The sequence below is a fragment of the Gordionus sp. m RMFG-2023 genome, chromosome 1 (genome assembly GCF_954871325.1).
Source record: "Gordionus sp. m RMFG-2023 chromosome 1, tfGorSpeb1-WG-v2, whole genome shotgun sequence".
Lineage (NCBI taxonomy): Eukaryota > Metazoa > Nematomorpha > Gordioida > Chordodea > Parachordodidae > Gordionus > Gordionus sp. m RMFG-2023.
Genome location: NC_088775.1, coordinates 71,798,271 through 71,813,116, shown reverse-complemented (window position 1 = coordinate 71,813,116; position 14,846 = coordinate 71,798,271). Strand labels below are relative to the sequence as shown.

At 26.9% G+C, this 14,846-nt stretch overlaps 1 protein-coding gene across 3 annotated transcripts in view; it reads right to left on the bottom strand.

The window, feature by feature from the left end:
• Positions 1-1,429: 1,429 nt before the first annotated feature.
• Positions 1,430-14,846, bottom strand: part of LOC135931389 (E3 ubiquitin-protein ligase RNF10-like) — a 30,568-nt gene continuing 17,151 nt past the window's right edge. The window contains exons 12-17 of one of the 3 annotated variants that reach the window (XM_065468455.1): positions 11,368-11,468; positions 10,043-10,216; positions 9,844-9,921; positions 9,520-9,620; positions 9,144-9,390; positions 1,430-1,622 (exon numbers count right to left, since the gene is read on the bottom strand). In XM_065468455.1, the coding sequence (XP_065324527.1) occupies positions 1,552-1,622; positions 9,144-9,390; positions 9,520-9,620; positions 9,844-9,921; positions 10,043-10,216; positions 11,368-11,468 (772 nt within the window). In that variant the 3' untranslated portion in view covers positions 1,430-1,551. Of the gene's footprint in view, positions 1,623-8,790; positions 8,832-8,982; positions 9,391-9,519; positions 9,621-9,843; positions 9,922-10,042; positions 10,217-11,367; positions 11,469-14,846 lie in introns of those variants that run through there. The other 2 variants (XM_065468456.1, XM_065468454.1) reach the window with 2 other exon arrangements.

Sequence of the window (14,846 nt, the reverse complement as noted above, 5' to 3'; positions counted from 1 at the left end):
TTCTAGATATAATTATTCCTCATAGAAGCGTCGACATCTCCATACTATTAGCGGGGTCCCTATTAAAATTAGGAGTATTCGGCTCAGGCTGCCCTACGAGGACCTTATACTTGAACATTTTTTTTTAACTATACCTTATTTTAATAATTTGTAATGGTACAATTTGATATTTATTTGATTGGCGATAAATAGCATATTTTATATAAAAAGATTTTAAAATGATCAATTTATTTTATAACTGCTAGTATTGTTAAATGGCTCGTTTTGAGCCGATTTTTAAAAACGGCTAACTCAATATTTTGTCCAGAAAAATATTAAGCAAGCCTCAAGAATTTGCTCATAGAAGGAATAAAGGTCTAGGCATATATTATCGAAATCTCGAGACTTAGGCAATATTTTTCTGGCTAAAATATTGAGTTAGCCGTTTTAAAAAATCGGCTCAAAATGAGCTTTAACAACACCAAACTGCTACTGAATTACCCAAAACCAGCTACAAATGATGGTTGACATAATGCCAAATTATATTGGGACATTCGTAAATGACACAAATAAAGAATAATTGCGCTAAAAAGAATCGGTAGTAGAATAAGAATATGTAAGTCTGGTTGCGCTAAAACGAATAAGTAATAGGATAAGAATATGTAAGTCTGGTTCGATTTGCTTTAGAATATATAATAACAATATATCCAAATAATAATAAAAATGCGATTAAATTTTTTCTTTTATTAGTGTTTAAATAAAACGCAAATATATATATATATCAAGTCGTTAAAAAAGTAATTTTTATAACAAGTAAAATTATCGCGTGCTTAGAAAGTCAAAAACTTCAAATATATATATATCTAGTAAATCAATTGATGGTTTGAGGCTTCGTATGTAGAAATAAAATAATATATTATTTAGTGAATGTTTTTGTATATGTAAATAGTCATAGTTTAAAGCTTCAATTAACTTTGTATATTATGATATTAAATTATATTATGCAACAGTAAAGAATAAAAGTTGAAATATCAAAATATTTCACCAATAAAACACTAGCTCTATGAGAGCCTGCACAGCGTACAACATATGGAAAACTTAGCTAAATGCTTTTATTGTTTTTCATAAAAAAATTTAGTTAATAATTATCTGTTATGGGTTTTCCACAAAAATTAATTTTGATTTCATAATTTTAACAGGCTCGTAGGTCGCAAAAATTTTTTATAACCGGCCTCGCAAATCAAAAAATTATAATCGATAAATATTTTTTCAATACTTAAAACCATTTATTCTATTTCCAATAGATCCTAAATGTGAAGAAATATATTAGTGTACCACATTGTTTCAAGGTTTATAAAAAAAAAGCTTTCAAAAAATATAACACATAAAATTCAATATTTTTAATTTTATTTAGAAACATTATCATGATGAATAATATTCGTTTAAAAGAATTTTCGCGAAAACATAAAAGTAATAATAGCTTTTCAAAGTTCATAAAAATGTAAAAATTACATTTAACTTTTTTGTTTTATATATTAAAATAACAAATTAATTATTTTATAAGGTAATCTTTTATAATTCCAAATTTATGTATTTATTTCTTTTTTTGTTGACTTTCTTTATCTCTTCCAATTTGGGTAAATCTGACAAATTTGATGTATAGTGTTAAATAATTAATTAGTATAACAATATAAATCGGAGACTAAGATTATGTATTTATAAAATAGGGGCCAAGCCTAAAAATCAAAAACTCAGGTCAGGCCGATTTAAATTTTTTAAACTATAACAATTAACAAGTTGAAAAATAAAATAAATTCTTATATTTTTAATTTTCCTTAAGCCGGGTCAAAATAATTTTACAAAAAAATTTGAGCCGTGCCGAATTCTATTTCTTCATGTATTTGTTATAAATTAAATAATATTAATAAATAAATATTCTTCGTTAATCACAATAAATATTGAATAATATTCCACAAAAATACACGGGGTAAAGGAAGACAATATCAAAATATGACATACTAATGAGAGAACTAATTTAAAATTAAAGATCATTAAATAACTTCAAACATTTTTGATAAGGAGAGAAATGTGTTTAAGAAATTTAGAAGATTTATTTATATTCATTCATTTGTAATAATTCTAATTTTTTGAGGGTTTCATGAACAGTCCTTATATAATATTTTTAAATTAAACATACTTACTGTTTAAAAAAATAGAATCGGACCGTTATTTAAAAATAAACCAGATCCGATATATAGATACAATATTTTTTATTTTAAATAATTTTTTAATAATATAATAAAAAGGACCAGAAAATCAATTTATTTGCAATGTTTTTTTTAAAAACATATTAATTTTTTTAAAAAAGTATCTAAAAATGTGATTATTTACAATAAGAAAAGTTTAGAAATATTTAGGAAACATTGCCCATATTTTAAAATGAGATGATTAAATTTTTGGGAAATAACTAAAAATGCACTTAATCATTTATGTTATTTCCATAAATATCGCCTAGCCATGAGAAAACGGAAAATTTCAAAGTTTCTTCTTTTCTTTTTTAATTGTTTAGATATAAAATATAGATATTTTTTAAAAAAGTTCAAAGATAAAATGGTTAATAAAAAACCAATGTATATATCGGGTCGGTTAAAAATTAGTGAAACGACACAGCCCATTTGGACCATAATTAAATATATTGAGAAAAATGGTAATTTTGTTATAACCTTTTATATTTTTTTATTGGGATTATTGATTTAATTTTAAAATGTTATTGAAAATATGAAATATTATTTTATAAAAAATTATTATCATTCTTCGATTTTATTTATATAAAAAAAATATTTATTTTGGTCTAAAAATATATAATAAAGAATTTTTATCTGGTTTTAATTTTTCGCAATAAAGAATTATTTTATCTGACAATTCGCAATAATTTATATTCGTTAGCAATCCCAATTTTTCAGTCGCAACTGGTGCTGTTTTTTTTAAAGATACCTACAAAGTTATTCAATGACATAAATCAAGTATTAATCACTATACGAAAATAAAATTATAATAAAGTAAAAATTTGAAGGTAAAGGTAAAATATATTTTTAATTTTATTTTAAAATGTATTTTTGTATAACTGTAATTATGACCATAATCACTCTTATATATTTGTTATCGTTAACTTAAGTAAAAATATTTTTAATAAAGGTTTTAATAAATTTTTTGTAATTTTATCTGTTCAAAAATCATAAATTATTATATAAAAATTAAAAACCAATTACGAAGGACTACTAATAAAATATATAAAAATTGAAATATAAAAAAATAACCATGTTTAATCGTAAACAAAATATAAAAACGTTTAAATATGTAGAATGTAGTAATAATTATTTTTATGTAATTTTAATTGTACTTATTGGATTAATTTATGTATGGAGAAGAAATAAATTGAAAAATATATTAAAGAAAAAAGTTATAATGAATGAAAAAATTGATGAAAGGGAAAAAATTATTGATGTTATATCTAAATTTAAAGATGAAATAATGGAAATATGGAAAGGAAATATCATTAGCGATATTAAAAAAGAAATCAACATCGTTAGAAATACTGTAAAAGAAAATAAATTTGAAAAATTAATGTTGGAAATGGATAAAATTTTAAAAAAAATTGAAGAAAAAAATAAAGGGATCGGAAAAAGTAAAATGGAAATAAAAAATAATGAAAGAGAAAAATTTAAAATAGAAGAAAGGGGAATTAAAGAAGTAATAATAAATGAGTTAGAAAAATTAAAAATAGTAAGAAATGAAAAAGAAAAGGAAGAAATAAAAAAAAAGGAAATTGAGGGAATAAGGAAGATATTAAACGTGAAAAAAGAGAAGAAGAAATAGAAAATAAAAAGAAAGAAGAGATGGAAAAAGTTGAGGTAAAAAAATGGAAAAGGATTTTAAATTGGAAGTAGAAAAAATGAGAAAAAAATAAAAGAAATGGAGGAGCAAATAAAAAAAAAGAAAAATGAATCTGAACGAAGATAATAAAAGAGAAAATATTTATCAAAGAGAGGATGGCAGGAATCGACAGATAATAAGGGGGCCAAATGGAAAATGTTTTATTTGCGGAAAATATGGACTAAGCCGAGATTGTAATGAAAGATTTATGCAGAAAACTCTACCAATTGTTTGTGGAAGATGTGGAAATACTGGTCACAATGCCAAAAAATGTTATGGGTCAACTTTTAAAATACAGGAAAACGAGCGAAAGGTAATGTCATGTTCAAATTGTGGAAGAACAGGTCATACTTCAGATAAATGTTTCAGAAAGGAACAAACAGGTATCAATGCGTTTCCAACATTTGCGTTTCCATTTGTTAAAAACGGATTACCAGGAACGAATATTAATAATGAATATAATAATGCAATACCTAAAGAAACGAAAAATGAAGGAAATAATGCTCAAGTAATAACTTGTTTTCGGTGTAGAAATATTGGACATTATGCGAGAGATTGTCCTATAGTATGACTGTATGATAGTGAAAAAACAACATTTGGGGTTATTACATCGAAAAACCCATTAAATCAAAAGAGCGAATTAATACCGAAAAATACATTAAGTTTTAAAAATAAATTGGGAATCAAAATAAAAGAAGAAATAAGTAATAATGATTCGGTTATCAAAGAAAAGAGCAACCCAAGTCAAACGTTTATATTTGTAATATGCCAATTTTAGTGGGAAAAAATAATAGTAATTATGATGATTGTCCGCGTGTGAAAATCAATGTGGGCAGTAAAGAAATTACAATGTTATTGGATATAGGAGCTACTATATCGGTCATGGGATGTAAAGAATTTTATAAATTATGGCCTAATAAGCAAATAATAAATGATAAAATAATAGTAAAACAATTAAATGGAACTGAAATTATAGTTTTGGGAATAGTAAATTTAACAGTATAATTAAAGAGAAAATGCATTTTTTGGATCTTTGGATACTTAAGGAAGAATTTGGTGCAATTATGGGGTGGGCTTGGATATCGAAATTTGGGTTGGAGAATAATTTTTGGGATATGTTTCAGGTAAAATATAGTTAATGAAAATAATACCAAAAATGACCGTAGAGGAGTTGAATATTAAAAACGTAGAAAATATATTGGTAAAAAATATGATGTCAGAAAATATTAAATTAAAAATTTGATGAATAATAATCAGAAAATTAAAGAAATTCATAATTTGGAATTAGATGTTGTTTCAAAAACTAATGATAATTTTAAAAATTTGGAGAGTAAAAATGAAATAATGAACGAAGAAATCAAATTAGAATGTAATGAGAGAAGTATAAAGAATGGAGAAATTGTTTGTGTAGAAAATAAAGTTAAGGGTATTAATAAAATTGAAAATTTAGTAGATAATATATTGCAAATTATGGAAAATGTAAAATTAATAAGTGGAGAAACTGATCAGGGTTTTCCTGAATTTGTAAATATTAATTGCGACGAAAATTATATTAATGAAATGGATAAAATTTTGGATTTGAAAATCGATAATGTTTTAGAAGCTAATGTTGAGGATTTTAAGTTGGAAATTGATAATAAGGTATTTGAAGAAGAATCCGAGTTAAAAAATAGTTATATAGAATGTGATAAAATGTATAAAGAATCAAATTTAGAGCAGGAAAAATTGCCTGTATCATTAAAATTCCTAGCGAAATTTGTAGGAAAAAAGATGGAAAACGAAGATTTGTTAAAAGAAAAAGAGTCATATGAAAATTTGGAAAAGTTACGAAATACGGTGATAAATCTAGGGGTCAAATATGAAGAAATTTTTGGGGAAAAATTGGGATGTTTGGTGGATTATGAAGTAGATATAGTTTAAAAGAAGGATATTATACCACAGTATTGTGCAATTCGCAGGGTACCTTTCGAATGGAGGGCTGAAATTAGTGTTGTTAACGGCAACTCAATATTTTAGCCAGAAAAATATTGCCTAAGTCTCGAGATTTCGCTAATAGTTGTCCAAACCTTTGTTCCTCCTACAAACAAAATCTTCATGCTTGAGTAATATTATTCTGGATGAAATATTGAGTTAGCCGTTTTTAAAAATCGACTTAAAACGAGCTGTTTAACATCACTAGCTGAAATGGAAAATGCATTATAAAATTGATTATGTGATGGAATTATTTGTCCTATTGGATATAGTGAATGGGCAACACCTTTAGTTCCGGTGCGGAAGGCCAATGGAAAGTTGAGAATTTGTGCAGATTTTCGTGTTACTCTTAATCCATGGGTAGTTGAAGTAAAATACCCGTTACCAAAAATTAAAGAAATTTTAGCAAATTTAAAAGGGGCAAAATATTTTTCTAAGATAGATTTTTCATGTGCATATTTGCAATTACCTATGAAAGAATGTACGAGGAAATTATTGACAATAACGACGTTTAAAGGATTATTTATTTTTTGTCGGTTACCGTTTGGGTTAAGTATTTCAGCTCCAATTTTCAGCGCACTATGGCGGCAGTTTTTCAGGGTTTAGAAGGAATTTTTTATTATATGGATGATGTTTTAGTGACGGGAGTAACGATTGAACAACACAATCAGAGATTGGAAGAAGTTTTCATAAGAATCAGAGATAAGGGTTTAAAAACGAGTCGGAAAAGAATGTTATGGGAGTAACTGAAGTTACATATTTGGGACAGAAATAAGGCCATTAGATAAAAATTTAATGAGTATTGCAAATATAAATAAACCGACTACGAAAACAGAGGTACAATCATTTTTGGGTATGGTGAATTATTATCATCGTTTTATAGATGATTTTGCTAAATTGGCTGCGCCATTATATGAATTATTAAAGAAAAATATACATTTTGAATGGAAAAATGAACAAGAATTGGTGTTTATGGCATTGAAATTGAAAGTGGGAAAAGAACCCATTTTGGTATGTTTTAATAATGAATTGGAAGTGACTTTAGGGGTGGATAAATCTAATAAAAATGTGGGTGGAGCATTGTTACATTTAATGGATGGAATTGAGAGACCTGTATTATTTTTTTCGAGAGTTTTTAGGGATGTAGAAACACGGTATTCGGTGATTGAACAAGAGTAATTAGCTATTATTTTCGGTCTTAAAAAATGTCGTGAATACTTAATTGGTAGGAAATTTGTAGTATAAACGGATCATAGGCCGTTTATTTATTTATTTAAGAAGGACAATAGAGAATTGATGATTTTACCTAGACTTCAATGGTGGTTATTATTAGTGGGTAGTTTTGATTTGGAATTAAGGTATAGGCAAGGAAAGGAAAATCATTTACCAGATATTTTATCGAGGTTGGGAGTTGGTGAAGAGACCGATGAGAAACTATCAGGTCAAGATAGGTAAGGTGAAGCAGCCTTAATTTGTATTTTAACTTGTGGTTTACAAGGAGGTCCCACCACATGGGAGGATATTAGAAATTATACGTTAAAAAATAAGGAAATGAAATTATTTAAATTGCAAATAACGGGAAAAAAACCATGGGAAGCCGGTGAGAATAAATTTAAATGTATTGAAACTAAGTTAACGGTGGTAGACGGTTGCATTATGAGAGGGCATAGGGCTATTATACCGAGTCAACTGAGAGACAATGTTCTGAAAATATTACACGCGGGACATCAAGGGATTTCGCGAATGAAACAGTGGGGAAGGGAATATGTTTGGTGGAGGGGAATGAATGGGAAAATTGAACAAATAGGAAAAAATTGTGAAGTCTGTAACGCGTGGGCAAATATGCCGTGTCGGGATAAGAAAAGTGTTTGGTCGAAAATAAATAGGGCTTGGGAAAGGGTGCATATGGATTTTTTTAATGATAAAAAATTTATTTTAAGTGTAGATGCTTTTTCAAAGTATATTGAATTTAAGGAAGTACATGATTTAACTAAGGGAATTGTTATTAAACATTTAAAGAAATTATGCGGCATTCCGAAATGGGTGATTTCAGATGGTGGTCCGAGGTTCGTGAGTGAAATGTTCGGAAGTTTTTGTTGAAAAATAATGTGCAACATATGTTAGCACCACCGTATCACCCTAGTTCTAACGGACAGGCAGAAAAATTGGTGGCAGTTGTTAAAAGTTGGCTGAGAAAGGCCAAAGAAGGCAAAGAAGAAGTTTGGATAGCTCATTTATATTATAATAATGGGGTAAGAAGGAATGGTAAATCTCCTTCGGAAAAAATGCTGGGAAGGAAAACTAATACGTGATATGTTGAAACCTGTTTCGAAAATTTTAGAAATTGAAAATAGGAATATAAATTTATAGTTAATTAAATGGTCTGGGTTAGAATGTACGGAAGTGGTAAAAAATGGGATAAAGGAATAATTATAGAAAATTTAGGTGATAAGTTATGTAAAATAAGATTAGAAGATATGACGGAAGTGCGTCGCCATAGAGATCAAATAAAGTGTCGCGTAAATACGCTAGGTTAATTTTTTTTTCTCCGTACACCTTATCTCAACAAACAATTACAATTATGAGATTGATGATACCTAACTGAATGATCATGACTGACCAATGATGTAATGGATCAATCCTAGGACTCATAAACCCAATACCGTCTGTCCGAAACGTAAAAGATGAACGATGTAATATTAAAAGGAAAACAACGTTATAATCGATTCTTTGATTCAACTGTAACAATACTTCGACGGCTATCATTGAAGACCAGAAAAGGGTGTATGAAATGATTAAAAAAAGAATAAACATAAAAACAATTCTTATATATGTGAGTTATTTATTGAAATTTTATACAATGATTGTTTTTCTAAAATAATTACTCGAAAATGTATCATTTTTGCCCCTGGTTTTTGTTCCTTAAAAAGGGGGAGGCGTGTTATAACCTTGTATATTTTTTTTTATTGGGATTATTGATTTAATTTTAAAATGTTATTGAAAATATGAAACATTATTTTATAAAAAATTATTATCATTCTTCGATTTTATTTATATAAAAAAAATATTTATTTTGGTCTAAAAATATATAATAAAGAATTTTTATCTGGTTTTAATTTTTCGCAATAAAGAATTATTTTATCTAACAATTCGCAATAATTTATATTCGTTAGCAATCCCAACAATTTAGATTTTTTTCAGTCGCAACAAATTTAAAATCACAATTTTAAGAATGAAGTAGTAAATATATGTCTCATTACCCCTTTCTTCTTTCGGTTCGTTACAAATAAAATCTGATAGATTAATTTTATTCATATTTCGTTTAGCTTGATTACTAGAATTCCATATATAATAAGAAAGTTCTGGATCCTCGAAATTATTTTGAGCATCTAATTCTTCGTCGGAACATAGAGAATAATTTTTCCTACATTTAGGAGTTAAAAGGGGTATGTATTTAATTTTCGACACATCTTGCCAATCATTGCGATCATTTGATTGTTTGAGAAGCTAAATGATAGTTTAAGATATATATATTTAATAAATTATTTATGATAAAAGTTCTATATGCTTAAGTCTTTTAGGCGGGCTTTAATTAAATATGCATTCACTCGAAAAAAAAATTTTTGAAAAAAATACTTGAGAAAACGATAAATGTGGGAGCTGTTGATTATCCAAATTTATATCATTGTTACGATTCCAAGCAGAATTACTAGTCGAACTCGAAGGTATATTACTTTCTATTATTATTTATAAAAAAATTAGTTTTTAATTATCAGTATTAAAAGGTTTTAAATATTTAACAACTAAAAAGAGTATTCTTAGGGTAAATTTCTAGGGAATTTTACTTTTAAAGATAGATTATATCAAGGATTTAAAATATTGAACAACATAAATAAATCATACTACCCTTCAAATGTGCTAATAAATAATTAAATTAGATATATTATTTAAAAAAGAAACCATTATCATCTGGGCTTGGATGGTTGGGAAGAGCGGCAGGAAAATCACTTTCACTGTTTATATTTATATCGGCTATATCTAATTTTATAAAATTTATAATGAGGTTAGAATAATTTCATAAACAAGGATGGGAGGCCATCTAACAAGAAATTATACTTCTTTTACAGGAAAAACATTACACAATTACTATTATTCAAACCTGACAGAATATATTCGCCTTGGTTAAACAGCGATGCGTCATGTTTGTCACGTTTACGTAGATTTCTTTTCTCGATCAATTTATTCCTTTGTTCTGTCAAAATTTTAATGCGAGCACGTGATTTCAATGCAGGTAAATATCTTTGCCAAGAGCTAAGTGTCACATATTTAAGATCTGATACACACAAATTAAATTAAATATTTCTAAGAAAAGTTATACAATTGAATAAAAATATATAAGTAAATAATTTTATAAACATATTTTACAAAAATATCCCGACTATTGGATGACGGATTAAAGAAATTGGAATTAATGATTTTTAATATCGGGTTACTTTAAAAAAAAATCAAAATTTTTTGAAATGTTTCAATTTTAATATTTATGGTAATGGCCTAGCAGTAGCAATTACGCTTTCTCCGTATATTTTAAACGCTAATATATTTTTTGGTACATAACTATACTTTTCGTATTTATTTAATTGATATATTTCAATTCCCTATAAACTCAAATCTCCTATAATGTTATATTATTTTAAAAAATCGCCTCCGTTGACAAAATATATCGGTATGCTAAAAATAATAATTTCTAATTTTCGACTAAAAAGGTGTGTTCGTAATTTTAAAAAAAATTTGAAGTTAATATCATATATTAATTCTCATAATAGGGATATGAATAAAAATAATATTAGTTTTAAAAATTTGGAGTAAAGGAACATTTAAAAAAGTTATGTGAATAGGTTTAAAATAAAAATCGTCGGCTGAGTATTATAATGTCCTATATCGATATTTTTGCAAAATAATATATTTATTGATAAATTAATGCTTCATAACTATATTCTTCCATATTATCAATAAAAATTTGAAAATACTCAATAATCCTTTATTTTGACTATTATAGTGTAAAATCCTATTTAAAGTAGTGTTGTTAAACGGTTCGTTTTGAGCCGATTTTTAAAAACGGCTAACTCAATATTTCATCTAGAATAATAATACGCAAGATGGAAGATTTTGTTTGCAGAAGGAACAAAGGTTTGGACATCTATTAGCGAAATCTCGAGGCTTAGTCAATATCTGGCTAAAATATTGAGTTAGCCGTTTTTAAAAATCGGCTCAAAACGAGCCGTTTATCATCACTAATTTAAAGTATAAAAATTTTTTAATGCTCTCCTGACAATTTTTTAAAATGAATATAGAACTTTATATTAATCAGCCGATAAAATATCGGATATCAAGGTATATGAATGAGATGTCAATGAAAACTGGTTATATTATTATGAAACGTTTTTTTGCAATGAAAATGAATATTATTCTATTTTTAATCCTAACCAGTTTCTCGTATGTTTGAATCTTCCAATTTAAGCGTTTTGTCTAAAAATGATACTTCCACAAATTTTAATTCTTTGAACAAAGGCAGGTGAGAAAGAAATCTAAAGGAATAAAATTATTTGAAAAAAATATATACATATTTTATTCTTATCTTAAAATATAACTCATTAGCTCGTATATGAAATTGAATTATGTCGCATTTAAAGAATAAGCGTAAAATAGCCTGATATTGCTAAAAGCAAATATATCGCTATGGAGAGCTATACCACGCTTACTATAAATGCGACTTTAGTTGGGAATGGCTAAATGCCGGCAATCTTCAGGCGCATGCCGGAGAAAATCCGTTAACATTAAGGCGTTTTGATTTATATTAGTTTCATCCAAATTTGAGCTATCTTTTAAAGAAGAATCTAGAGGCCAAAGTGATTGTTATGGGGTAAAAACTTTGTTCAGCCGATTTTATAGCCGGCTAAAATGGCTTAAACGGCTAAAAAGATAGTTTATCCAACTATAGTGGTCACTCCATTCACGAAAATCCTTAAAAATTAAATTCTAATATGTTTTTCAATTTAAAGAAAATGTGCAGATTTGACTCACTCCTTAAAGACACCATTGTTAATTAGTAATAATTAGTTTAAGTCTAAAATATTTTATAATTTGACGATTTTCTCAGATCGTAAATACCTGATTTCTTTAATAGTATACTCACAAAAAAAAAACCATTTTTATTTCAATTAAATTTTAGCAAAAGAAAAACGACAAAAATCTTTTATTAATAGCAGTTACTTTTATGATCAAAATTTAATTAATGAATACAATAAGATAATTTTTTATATATAATATTTTTAACCAATCACGTTGCTACATGAACGTGAGTGACAACCTTTAATAAAAGTACAAATCTGGCATTATCTCACCCTTTATAGGCCACGAGCATGAGCATGTACCCATGAGTAATAAATATTTATTTATAAAAGTATATAAACATATAGGTATTACTTAATTGTTTAAAAATTTTTTAAAAAAAACTATATTAATTTTTTTTACTGAAAAAATATTTGGTGTACAATAAGGATTTTAAAATGATTAAATATGTACCAAAAAAAACTAGTCTGCTGGTTTCGTTCATATTCAATTGTTGTTTCCCAACATCAAATCCTCCAAAAAGGAATCACATCCACCCGTGGCTATAACACAGTCTATCACATCCACCCGTGGCTATAACACAGTCTATCACATCCATATGATTCATTTGCTCATTGGCAATCGGTAATGATACGGCAGCAAAAACCTTGTGTCTATTCAGCGAGAAAATATTTGCATTGGCGATATCCTCCTTCACCAGGATGAATATTTCGATGTGCTAGGATCGCTCTCTAGGTAAAATGTATACTGGGCTATATAATGTTGAGTTGATCCACAACGGAAACATCTTTGAAGGTTATGCGCAGTGTTTTCTTCATTTGGGAGCTGGTCTCATTGTTATAACTTTGACTTCGAAAATGTTTCCATTGTGGATCGACTGAACATATGATAGCTCAGTAAAAATTATATGTAGAGGGGGATCCTACCACATTGAGACATCCATCTTTGGTGGGACAAGGCCAAAATCGTTTGAAAGAGGTTACCTACCGTTCAATACAAATATTTGCTCGCTGGATAGACACAAGGGTTTTTGCTGCCTTATCATTAACGATTTGCAATGAGCGAATGAATCACAAGTATGTGAGAGACCCGATATTTGGAATATATAATGCTGGTTGTTTCTAACCAGCAGACAAGTTTTTTTTGTGTACATACATATTTAATCATTTGTAATCCTTATTGTACACTAAATAATTTTTCACCAATTAAATATTACCTATATGTTATCCTTTATAAAATAAACACTGTGTCAAAATTATCACATTTAAAAAAATGCGACAAGCCAAGAGGTGGAATCGAACTCGTAACTAAGAAAGACATCTAAATATTGCCACAGCTGCTTATCACTATGCCCTCAGAATTTCTTATGAGTTATTTATATTTTATCTATATAATTTTAAAAGTTGAATAATAATTAATATTATGTACTACACTACTTATATAATTTAATAGTTTTTAAAAAATTTCTCATAAAAATATCCTGATCTGATAATATCTATTTTAGTGAATTTTGATTTGTAGAAAAAAATTTAAGTCTTAAATTATTTGATTTGGGAAATAAGAAATTTCTAATGAGATTGAATAGTGATTTTTAACCAATATTTAATAACGATAATATATATTTTAGTGAATTTTGAAGAAAAATGAGAGACTTAGATTATTTGATTTGAGCAATAAAATATTTATACTGGGATTGAATGGTGATATTTAATCATAACGATAATATATACTTTAGTGAATTTTAATTTATAGAAGAAAAATGAGAGTCTTAGATTATTTGATCAATATTTTATAAGGATAATATATATTTTTGGTAAATTTTGATTTATAGAAGATAAATGCGAGTCAGATTATTAGATTTGGGCAATAAGACATTCATACTGAATATTTCAGATAATTTCAATTTTAGCTTAATTATTTAACCTCTTTATAGAGATTAGTTTATATACCAAAAGTTGTAAAATATTTATGCCTTCAATTTATAACATTTACATTCAGCCTTTGAAATTTTTGTGTCTCGATATTTTATAGTCCAGACATAAAAGATATGTTATCTGAGAGATCATATTTTTTTCGCATACAATTCAGAATTTCTGTTTTATAACTAGAATAATATTGAAGAGGAAATGATATATAAATTTATTAAAGAACAATATAAAAATTTATATAACTCAAAATTTGATTATAATAATTGAAATAATTACCGTAAATATTTTTTTGAAAAATTAAAATGATATCTCTTAGATAATATATCATTGTTGTGCATACTGAGTATAAAAACTCAATACAAAAATTCAAAGGTAGAATGTAAATGTAACAGTTGAAATTATAAATATCTCATCACCTTTGGTGAATAAACTAACCCTTATAAAGAGGTCAAATAATTTAGCTAAAATCAGATTAAACCTATCTGAAATATAATTCTCACATGCAGCTTTCAATATCAATTATCTCACTTCATCTTCATCAAACAATGAATGTCCATATTAGATTATGTAGCACTTGGCTATTTTATTGATTTTGCCTGTCAAGAATGATGGGAAATCAGATTTTCCTTTCTTCTTTATATAATGATAGATAAATCAGAAATTTCCCCTTTATTTTTCTGATTTATCCATCATCAAATAAAGGGGAACTTGGATTCATCCATCATCAAATTAAGGATAAAATTCCTATTCGCTATCATTTTTGACGAGAGCTATGATTCAGAAATTTACCTTCATTTTTCTGATTTATCTTACGTCAAATCTAATAAAGGGGTCCATGATTAAATAAAGAGAAATATTTTTAATTCATTCATCATCAAATAGAGGGAAAATTTATGATTCATCTAT